This window comes from Mytilus californianus, unplaced genomic scaffold, assembly GCF_021869535.1.
Source record: "Mytilus californianus isolate M0D057914Y unplaced genomic scaffold, xbMytCali1.0.p SCAF_5, whole genome shotgun sequence".
Classification (NCBI taxonomy): Eukaryota; Metazoa; Mollusca; class Bivalvia; order Mytilida; family Mytilidae; genus Mytilus; species Mytilus californianus.
Window position 1 is genome coordinate 92,406,401 of NW_026262701.1, and position 11,957 is coordinate 92,418,357.

At 29.8% G+C, this 11,957-nt stretch overlaps 1 protein-coding gene across 1 annotated transcript; it reads right to left on the minus strand.

The window, feature by feature from the left end:
* Positions 1-372: 372 nt before the first annotated feature.
* Positions 373-11,933, minus strand: LOC127703288 (peroxisomal biogenesis factor 19-like). The gene is made up of 8 exons (XM_052207809.1): positions 11,633-11,933; positions 9,376-9,455; positions 8,436-8,604; positions 7,341-7,426; positions 5,057-5,209; positions 4,253-4,429; positions 3,527-3,571; positions 373-3,030 (listed from the first exon to the last, which is right to left on the minus strand). The coding sequence occupies exons 1-8, from the start codon at positions 11,760-11,762 to the stop codon at positions 2,956-2,958; spliced, it is 915 nt and encodes a 304-aa protein (XP_052063769.1). The 5' UTR covers positions 11,763-11,933; the 3' UTR covers positions 373-2,955.
* Positions 11,934-11,957: the final 24 nt, after the last annotated feature.

Below are 11,957 nucleotides of genomic sequence, written 5' to 3' on the forward strand. Positions count from 1 at the left end.
TATAATGGTTTACTTTTATAAATTTTGACTTGGATGGAGAGTTGTCTCATTGGCACTCATACCATATTTTCTTATATCTATGTTCAATGATGTAAATAACACTGGGCCAAATACAAGACTGAATGTCCCTACTCATTTCCTGTTGTTCTTTTAAACAATTTACACCACTCGATCTTAGATTAAGTTGTTGAAATGTTGATCAGTAAAGTTTGTGTGTCTAATAAAACGAGATGAACAGAGGACTTGACAGTGCATAGTAGACCTATTTTATCCAGGAATCATATAGAACAACTATAAACTTGATAAATATGGTAATGTCAAATCATTTTCTATAAGATAAATATAAAATATTCTAGAGAAATTATAAATATATAAGTTGATTGTATATTTTATTTTTTAGTCTTTTAATCATAATCAATTTTTATTTTTTAGTCTTTTAATCATAATCAATAACTTTTTTCTTACATTGAATGTATAAGTCAATACAATCATGTCCTGATATTTTTATTCAGGCAACAATTACTCTTATGTGCTCAATTCACAAATCATTGAAATTGTTTCAAATTGTCAACATTCACTTAAACTAATTAAATAACTTTGGACTTCCATAACTTTAACATGAGAAAATGTATCTGTTTATAATAATTAATTCACACAAATAGTTTCAAAACAACAAAAACTTAAATTTTATTAGAAACATGATTATTTTCCAAAATAAAATTGCTTCCTTTAAAGATGAAATAAATATTTGAAATTGATTTCATTTGGCAAATTGTTGAACTGTGAATTGAAGACATAATGAAATCTTTTATCAACCATGCCATTATTTTGTTCTCTCTGTTTAAACAACTTTCATTCATTCAAATTTCATTCTTTTCAAATTCATATGTAAAACATTCATACAATACTTTAAATCTACAAACCAATATTTGACAGCCATACATATAGAAAAAAATATATACATTGCAAAATACAAAATGTCTTTGAACAAGGCTTACAAACTGGTAGAATGTAAGGCTATGTCAAGCATTTCTCCAGTTCCAAGCCAAGTACAAATAAATTGTATATTTCCAGACAATGTATAGGAATTATGTCTATACTGCAACTCTAACAACTGTTCCAAATGAAATATTTTGGGTAAATAATCAATTATAAATTTGAAGCAGACAATGTAAAAAATCTGTGAAACTGTCTTCTCTATTGATGTCATAAATAAAACATCTTGTCTATGTCATAAAAAACACAATATACGTTCAGGGCTATTCCATTAAAATGTATGTGGGAGGGTAGGAAGGGAAGTGTAATTATTGAATGTGGGTCATGGGTCTTTTTTCAGTATGCGTCTATTACCATTATGCAGAATTATCTAAAAAATGTTTCTTGGTTGTAGGGATATTTTGAAAGTCCCTTCCTACCCTCCGACATACATTTTAATTGAATAGCCCTCAGTAACTGTATATTACAAATGAATATTCAGTCAATGCAATTTGACTGCAGAAATAGCAGTTACAGTATATATTACAACACTGTTACAGTACCATTATTCAAGGATTTCAATTTAATAGTTCTTGGGGAAAAAAAAAAAATTTTGTGGATTCCAATTAAACACATTTCATATCAATGGAAATATACATTTTTTTTTGGGTCTTCAATTTCATGATTTTGATTTAGTAGAAAATCCATGATAATTACTACTCTATGAATAAAGCCACTTTGTAGTATTCAAAAATTGTTTATAGTCTGTTAAAAATCACATTAAATCAACAAATTTACAAAAAAGCTAACTACTAAATTTTAGGATTGATATTTAATGATGTCCATATTTAATGATCCAATTCAGTATTACTGTCTCATTGGGGGAATGTAATTATTTCACCCTTAATCATTGGATGAGAAATAATTTATGGGGACCCCAAGATTGTGCACCATTATTTACGAAGATGTCTTCAAAGGATTTAAAAACCTTTAAAACAATGATTTTAATTACATGAAAATTTAATAAACATGATTTCATAATGATAAATTTTTCAACTTTATTTCAGAAAGTAAAACCACTGAAAAGTTTACTCACAATAAAAAAAGCCGAAACACAGAATAAAAATATAACTTCTAAACATTAAAACTTAAAAATAAACAAAAAAATATATTGTTGTGTTGAAAACTATTATATGAAGTGAGCTCTATTGAAATAAAAGTGGCAAATTGTTTAACTCAGATAAACTTTAATACAGGAAAATTTCATTATACTTGATTGGATGTCTTTAAAATAATTCCATTGCTAAATTTCAGAGAAAAGAAGGTTACATCAGTTTATTTTTTTCAAATCTTTGAATGTTTCCTTAATTAAATATGAAACATGAAATTTGAATAAAGAATAATTTTCCTACATCTTGTGATCAGAAACTTTGCTCTTTAAAAATTAATATTTTCAACTTATAACTTGGTCCAAACTGAAAATAAGAATGGATACATTTTTTAAATATAAAGTTGAACCCTGTGTCCCAATATTATACCACCTATTTTTGAAATTCTTCACATTTTCAATTAAAATTGTAAGTCTTCATGACTTAAAATAGTACAATAAAAACATGAATTGTCTATACATATTTCAAATATTTTTCACTAAAATAATAATTAGTAAATGCAACATAATTACATTTACCAAGTGTGCTTGAAACTCATTTCCAACCTCAAATGCATATTTTTTTTAAATGCTTTATAAGTTTTATAAACCATCATTAAAGAATAGAAAAACAGTATGATCTTTTAAACATAAACACTGCTCTCCTAGAGAAAGGACAACATCTGTTTATCACAACCAGAATGCATTAATACCAACTTCAGTTGGGAATCTTTTTATATCCACCAAAACAATGCCTTCCTTGACCTTTCTGCTCTATTGTTTGTATCACATGATCAATATCACAGCTGTCACATGATTAGAATGTTATTGGATCACATGATAGAACATCCCTGTTGAGTCCCTGGTAATTTAGGTAAACCATTTTCATCAAAGTCTAAACCAGGTGCCTGTAAAATAATCATACATAAGTTTTTTTTATAATAATAACATTGAAATATAAGTCTATTCATCATCATCAAAGTATGTCCTTTACATTGTATTTCTATGCAATGCACAGATTTGGAAATTAAAATTAGAAATATTTTCCAATTAACACAATTATCTATGAAAAATTCTAAATATAACCATATAAAGAAACTAACCAACAGGTCAAAAACCAGTCTGCAGAAAACAATTAACTTGAATCTGCAACATTTTTCTGGGTCAGCAGCATGTGGTAAAACACACACAATAGTTTCATTGTGGCCTCTGTGTTAATCTTACACTTACAATATTACCATTAAAGAAATCAAACAGCTGTAGAAATCTTACTTAATACACAGCCACTGTTGATGCAAGATACAGTGTTCAGTTACTTATGAGCAATGCTTATATTATATCAGGAAAGTTTTGTATTGAGCAACTGTAAAGGAATATGACATTTCTACACAGCAGGAAACTTACCATATCTCCTACTATTTCCTTTGGGGGCTGTCCCAGATCTTGCATCTGATATAAATAAAAAAATCAGTTAAATGAAAATTGAGAAATGCAGTATTATTATTGTTCACATATGCATACTTTGTCCATCAAGAAATTACCTTACCCGTATACCTGAAACATTTGTAGACTTGACAATGATCAATGAACCAAGACATTCAAGTTAGGCCATACTTCACCTATATTTTAAATAATTCAAATCTTAATGTATTTGTGAAATTACATTGTGTTATTATGTCTATTCACACCAAACATGTGCTTCATCAAATCTAAACCTGATCCAAAACCTTAAATATTATCATAAAACAGACCTTGATGTTCAATAGCACATAATTGTTGTGAAACATTTCAAATAATCTAAATCTTATCCATATTTGTTGCCAATTATCAGTATATGTCAAACTGTTGTACAAAATATTTTATATAAAACAGACTACGGATGCCAAGTAATAGCAAAAGCTCACAGTAAGGAGAGTTAATAATTGAAAACCTTTTTCTACTCAAATGCATTTTAATCCAAATATACATGCATAAACATACTTTTCATGATGATAGCATTTCTCTTGGTAGTGAAAAATACATTTATAAAAAGGTTAGTTACAAAGTCAACAAATAGCCTTTCAGAAGCCAACATCTCTGAAATCTAACCCTAAAAATCTTTGTAATTTTTTTTATTAACTGATATCTTACCTGTTGCATTAAATCTATGATTCTTTCAAATCGTAATTTCTTCCTTTCATCTGTTTCAGAGGGCTGTTCTGTTTCAAATTCTTCACATATTTCACCAACAATCCTCTGTTGCTGTAAATACTTGTCTAACTGGTCCTTAGCTGTCTTATCTTTGTTTTCATCTAACCAGTGGGGATACTGAAAAAGTCAACCATTTGTCCAATTTATCATTTCAACTAGATGTATTTGGATTACAATTGAATGCCGTCACGTTTTGAAATTAGTAGATGTTCAGATTAATTATTGATGTCCAGATGTTGGTTTTCTCTCATTAAATATCTTGTTTTGTTTAATAGAAATAAAATAAAATGCACAAGAATATCTGTTTTGTTTTAATTGGAAATAGCTTATTCTCATAAATACTTTTTTAACTGAGGATAAATTCTTATGCATCCAACTTTTGCTGATGATTTTTTTTTAATGACAATTAAAACCATATATCATGCAGTTCATGCTTTGTATTCCTTCTGAATGATCATAAAGGTAGAATTATCTGAAAGAACAGCATTTTATTTATTTGGGGGCAGTCTTCTGGTAGATGCTCAAACAGGTTGGTGGGAGGTGTATTTATTTGGAGCAGTCTTTTTGTAGGTGCAAAAACAGCTTTGGTGATCCCTGCTGCAACATATGAAAAGGTAAACACTACTTGCTATTCTTATTTTTAAAGTTTTAGAGTTTGTTAATAATGAGTTGGTCTGAAAATAAAGATAATCAGTACTTTCAAATTATTTACAATTTTTGTTTTAATTTCTCATAAGATTATACCTTTTTTGATAATTCCTTTAAAGATGGATATAAGATTTCTTTAGATAACAATGACTTCATCATTCCCTGCATCATCGGCATGAAGCCATCTTGTCCATCTTCCATACCCATGCTGGTGAAGGCTTTCATCAAATCATCTTCTGACATTTGACCCTGCATAACATTAAAATTGTCTATTATTACCTCATTTTAATGAGGATATGTTGTACATTGATAAATGTTAATCAATGGCTTAATTAAGAGTGGGTGCATAAAATTCTATTTAAGGAATGACTGTAATATTTTTTCTGTCTATGAAGAAATAACATCAAAAATGTGTTGCACACTGAATAACCCGCTTAGCAGGATATTTAAAAGTGTGTACCACATTTTTTAGGTTGTTTTGAATAGACAGAAAAAAATTTACAGTCATTCCTTATAATTTAATTCTAAATTTCATTTTTAAGGAGTAAATTTTGAAAAAATTGTTGGTTATGTTACATTCACATGACAAAAATATGTCTATGAGCTGATAGACAAAACACTTTCAGCCAATCAGAAGGTGTGTTACATCCAAAATTAAATTATTTGAATTTAATACTGATATGATTGCAAAAATCTGATCATATGAAAAGTTACAGAAAAAAATTCAGATACAAACAATGATTAAATTAATAGCAATGCAAAACAAGTCTTTGGTGCTTCATGATAAAGTAACCTGCAAGTGGCTTAAGCATGTGAAATGTCACATGTCAAGGGGTAATAAATGACCTGTAAAATCAGCTAAACATGAAATTCATGAAATTTCAAAATGGTGATTATAAAGATCACTTCATATCTGGAAGTTAATTTGATGTTCTGCTTAAAGTTCAAAATAGCATCAGCTGTCTATTTTTCAATTCTTGGGAAAATACAATAACAATCATTATATTTCTAATCAATGGAAATTATTATTCTGGAACTGGAATTAATTCCTACTATATGCCTGTTCCTAGTTAAAGACTTTAAATCAAGAAAAACCCTTTTCATAGTGACTTGGTTGTTGTAAAAGAGCCTTCTTCATAAAGTTAACTCGTAGTGAAACAATATTTAAACATTTTTACAAACAAACACTTTTTAAAATTTGGTTTCCACAGTGCAGCATAAAATGTATCTATTTGGTAGTGTCATTATTTATTATCAGTTTCCATCTTATAAGATTTCTCAATGGTGAATTCTAAACAAGACCAGACCTAAGCTATTTCTGTTAAGAAGACTTATAAAACACTTTTAGAGTTATTCCTACAATGCACCAATAATTCTAATGCAATTATTTTGTATCAATGGTTCTGATTGGATGACAGTAAGCGTAAAATTCTCTATCTCCTTGTCTGTAACTAAGGAAGCCGACATTTTGAATTGAGGAATTTATTGACATGTAATTTCTAAATCTTCTTTTTATCAAATTTTATTACATTCTGAAGCAGTCAAGAAGCCAGAAAACACCTGGTGTTTACGTTTGACATTGGAAGCATACCTATGACGTCACCTAGATTAGGGGCCAAAGAAGATAACATCTTTTCGCGGAATTTTCTTTAATGAAAATTTTACACTGAAATAATGATTGAAATTGAATTATGTACTTGTTTTGCATTAGAATAGAGATAACTGTATTGTATTTGAAGCTTTGCTGACGTCCATCGGTAGTTTTACTGTCGCAAATACCCGTTGACCTGTCTCCGCTACGCGTCGCCAGGTTAACTAAATTTGCGACAGTAAAACTACCAAGGGATGTCCGCAAAGCTTCAAATACAATACAGTTATCTCTTAATTCTACTTTACATCATCTCAGTGCCAGACAAAGATTGAGCCCAAGATTTAATGAGATCCATCTACTTAAAATTCTCACAGACAAGAAAGGACACAATTTAGACATCTGTGTTTTTTCAAAAATATTTACATTACAGGCTGATTTAGAAAGTAAAAGCAGACATTGCATCTTTAGTGAAGTTTCAATTGATAGCTTTTATAATTGACATAAAAAGTAGACAGCAAAAATTCTGAGATTGAAGGTTATAGACCTATCACTATTTCGGAATCTGCTATACTTGACCCAAGATTTTGCGACACGAACTTTTGACATCATACAACAATCACTTCTGCATTGTTGCATCACACATTTTCTTTTATGCATCAAAATTCTATGGGAACATCTCTGATGGCCAGTAATGGCAGACAAATCGCAATAAGGTGTACTAGAAGAGAGCTACTAGCTTCTATGGAAAACAATGAGACATACAATTTATTCAGGGTATTTTTGACATACCTGTAATTCTTCTGAATTTTCATCAAGACTAGACATGGTTTGTGCTAAATTTTTAGCAAACTCTTGCTGTGCTTCTTGTGAATCACCTAACAAAATAATTTTAAATATATAAATTATGCATTTATATCTTTTCATGATAAGGTAATATTTGTAAAATAAATAAACACTCAATTGGGCCTGATGGAATAACAATTTTTTATAGAGGTTTAATTAAGGATATATCACAACAACAAAACACATATAAAACTAACTTTGAAATTGTGTTTGATTTTGAATAGTTAAGGCTAAAAATTCATGATTCCACTGAGAAAAACTCAAGTTACATGGTAAATGATTTAAAGGCAAATTACACATGAAAATTAAATTCTGTATTCTGTCCCAGAATATGTTACCTTAAAACCTGGAGTGCTTTCATTGGCTACCTAAAAATTTCTTTGGACATGCTTTTTGCATGTTTATAATAAATGCCTCCATAAGATAAGTCCCAGTGTATGAGTATTTAGTCGATATTTAATGTACACTATGGACTCATAAATATCAACTGAGATTCACCACTGCATTGTTTTGATTCCCACTCTGAAAAAAAATCCTAGCCATATACAACTGTATATACCAGGTACTTACATGACTTACTGGCAATTTAATGGAAAAAAAAAATAATAACACCCTTGCTAGCCTCTTGACCAGAAATTAGAAAGTGCTGTTCCAAGATTTATCGGATGGGGGAATGGGTGGCACTCATAAATTAATTAAATAGGGGTGGTTGCATTTTCCTCAGAATTTTGTAAGAATAAAAAAATGATTTTTTTTATTTTAAGGGTGGTCAGGCTATTAAACAGTGCCTCCCATGCCCCCATGTGTTTAATTCTTGAACACCCAAAAGGGTATGTGGTTTTCATCTTTAATTACTAAAGTGCATGGTGCGTTTCATTGGTTTTTTTTACCAATGTACATTGTATTTATTTATCATCAGACCTTAAATTTCAATAGAGAATTTTTGCACAGCTACTTGATATCCACATTCCCTTCCCCCTTATTGTTCAATGTTGTCTTCATTATAATCTTGTCACTATTATTAAAGTAATAAATTAATACCTGCACTGCCAGCAGCAGCTGCTAGTTTTTCAATTTGTTGAACTAATTCAGGATCTTCACCAACCATACTTTTCATGGCCTCTTCAAACTGTTTTGCCATATCGTCTGAGAACTCCTCAGCAAACATGTCTGACAAAGGGTCCCCTGATGCTTCTGTTTTCTGTGATGCCTTAAAACAATCTTATTATGAAATATTATAAACACATCAATTTATTGACCAATTAATGTTTTACACTTGATTTCTAAAAATAAATTTGTTTGTATACTTTATCATTATGACCACTTTACATACATTGTTCCTGAAATACAGGCAAGCAATGTATGTTTAAGACCAATTAATCTGTCTCTTGTGTGTTTTCATTTGTTATTTCATATTTCATTTTTATCATTTGAACTTTTTTTTTTTTGCTAAACTGAAACAAAAAAACAAAAAAATAAATGGAGAATGTGTCCATGGGACACAGATGATGCCCCCGCTTGCATATAAGGTTATAAAGGGGCATAGCTCCAGAACAGTAAAAGTGACGCCACCTAATTTCAACATTGATCTGAGTTTTGTGGTTATAAGCATTGTGTATAAGTTTCATAACATTTGGTTGAAGCAAACTAAAGTTAGAGGATGGAAACCAATTTTGGGACGTATTACGGACGGTCAAGGGTAAACCTTAATGGCGAGGGCATAAAAAATAAAAGTCCAAATGATAAATATGAAATGACTAATATAAACACACAAGAGAAAGATTATTTGGTCTATGCGTGTCTGAACACCTTCAAAATCATTGACATACAATGTACAGACATTGATGGTGGGCAGACTTACAAAACCATGTTAATATATGCAGCGATTTGTCACATAGAAATGTCAGTAAGTTCAAGAACACATTATGGTATGTAAATTTACTTTACATATAACATATCAAGTGATTGGTTTATAGCTTACAGTATCATTTTTCTTTGCACTACTCTGGTCGTCTTTTGTTGCTGTTTTCGGCTTTATTTCATCAAAATCTTTCAAGGCACCTAAAAAAAAAATTTAAAATTGATTTCAAAATAAATAGGATACACTATTTATAAATGAATTAATAATTATACAAACTTTATTTTAACAGAATGCAAACATGAAGATATCAAAAATTCAAAATGTGGGCTATACGGTATGGGTTTTTCTCATTGTTGAAGGCCATATGGTTGCCTATAATTGCTTACATCTACTTCATTTGAACTTTGGTGGATAGTTGTCTCATTGGCAATCATACCACATCTTATTTTTATATAACATATTCTTATTCATGTCGAAAAAAAATTGAACATCTCTGCATTTGTTTCTGTTTCTGAAAATAATTAGATATACTTTTAAAAGCTTGTTGTTTAATCAAATCGTTTGGCAATTAATTTTCTGTTGAGTATGCTTCAGTCTGTTTGAGTTAGATTCACTTAAACAATAACTTTCATCATTCACTATACCTTCATCAGTTGTATAAACATGATGAAAGGGAAATGAGAGAAATCAAAATGCAGTTTCTATCTAAAAATTCATAGAGTTCCAGGGAATCTGAGTCTTGCCTGCAACTGCTTCTGTCAGTCATGTCAGTGTAAAAATGCAATGTTAATTACAAAAAACTTAGTACATTTTTTTTTTTTTTTAATTTAGCCTAGAGTGCTATATCTTGATTATGAAGAAGCTTCTGTCCAAGCTTTGTAAAATTCAATGGAGGTTTGACAACTTTATAGATGTACTTCATTTTCAATTTTCTTACAAAAAATTATATATATACATACATGCTTAAAATCAGTCTGTGGTTACAGTTTTTTTTTATAACTTTGTCAAATCTCCACGGAATTTTACAAAATTTGGACAAAAGCTATTTATGATCAAGAGACAGCAAAAGAGAATTTATTTTTAAAAATGTTCTTCAATGCATGAATATTCTGTATTTTATTGATCAATGGAGTTTGTTAGTTTTTTTTTTCCATTAACATGGATAACATTAAGATACAATCAGGGGTAAAAAGACAAAAATATATTCCGAGGTGAATGATTTTATTTAATAATAGGCATGCGTATCTATGTATTTATTTGTTTTGTAATAAAACCGAAATTGAATTCAACTTCAAATATGAAATTGGAAAATTCTGTGAAAAACAATGTAAAATCTTACTTATAAATATAAGAATTCTTCAAAATTTTATTTCATGACTATACATTTATGAGGGTCGTAATGGGGATGCCTTCAGGACGAATAACGGTAAAAAATCTTGCCAAATGAGGTTAACGGTTATTTATGGTGCATGACGATAAAATGTATATTTTCTTTATGAAGACTGAATTTGACGAATCACGTTAAATTTTTTCCAAAAATAATGGTAGCGGATAATTATTTGAGACCTCTTGACGAATCACGATAGGGATATTTTGATGAATCAAGATAAAATTTTAACCAATTTGATGCTAACGGTAGCAGAAAATGACCGTTTGATGGCTGACGGTAAAGCCTGTAAAGGGCATTCCTACTCTCATATATATTAAAATAAGGAGATGAGGTATGATTGCCAATGAGACAACTATCCACCAAAGTTGAAATGAGTATAATATATATATAGCTACCTTTAACATACATTATTCAAATATAATGTTGCCATATTTTTTTTTATTTAAAGGTAATCACAATTTGGATGGATCAATATGTTTCACAGAACAAATGACATCGGGCAGATCCATTGTACCTGTAACTGTTTGTAAAGTTAAATATATAGGTTATTTATATAAAAAGTATTGTTCATTTAAATAACAGGCCCCTTGATTGAGGGAAGGAATGGCCTTCACTATATTTAGCAAGGTCAGCATCAATTGAGCCTGATTTTTAATTATTCCTGGAATCATGTTTTTAGAGTAACCATAATGTTAGCTTTAATTACAAACAAAATTTTATCATTCATAGTCATGTGGGGAGGATACCCCTTCCACCCTCCATGATCATCCATGCACAGGCACTAGACGTTCTGTCAATAGTAATAAAACATTGGCAATGGGAAGAAAATAGTGTCCATATATATATATATATATATATATATATATGTTTCTTCCCATTGCCAATATTTTATTACTATTGACAGAACGTCTAGTGCCTGCGATCCATGCCTTCTTGATTCAATAAAATATCTTGTTTCTTAATATTCTGTTAATCGCTGACTCATACTGTCTAATAATGAATCTAGTTCTTCATCCTGCTTTTCGCTTTCTACAGTCTGTTTGGTTTCTTTCTTTGCATTGGTTAAACTGGTCTCTTCAATAGCTTCTTTCGAATGTTTACTCTCATCACCCTCCATCACGCCTTTTCCCCCTTATATCTTCGAAAAAATAAATATCCCTTACGTTATCATGAAAAAATATCTACATTTCCACTGAATCATGTGTTTGTTGTACAAAATTCGAGTTATAAACTATATTTTGAATAAATTATTATTTTTAAAACAATACTGTTAAGATTCCATTGGGAATCAGCCTAGAAATAGACAAAGCTC

Bases quoted from the DNA above. Each gene is read 5' to 3' on its own strand.
- LOC127703288 (XM_052207809.1), bottom strand. From the start codon at position 11,762: ATGGAGGGTGATGAGAGTAAACATTCGAAAGAAGCTATTGAAGAGACC. The intron at 9,456-11,632 runs GTATGAGTCAGC...TTTTTTTTTTAG, and splicing joins ACTAGATTCATTATTAGACA to GTGCCTTGAAAGATTTTGAT. The intron at 3,572-4,252 runs GTAAGATATCAG...TATTTATATCAG, and splicing joins TCATAGATTTAATGCAACAG to ATGCAAGATCTGGGACAGCC.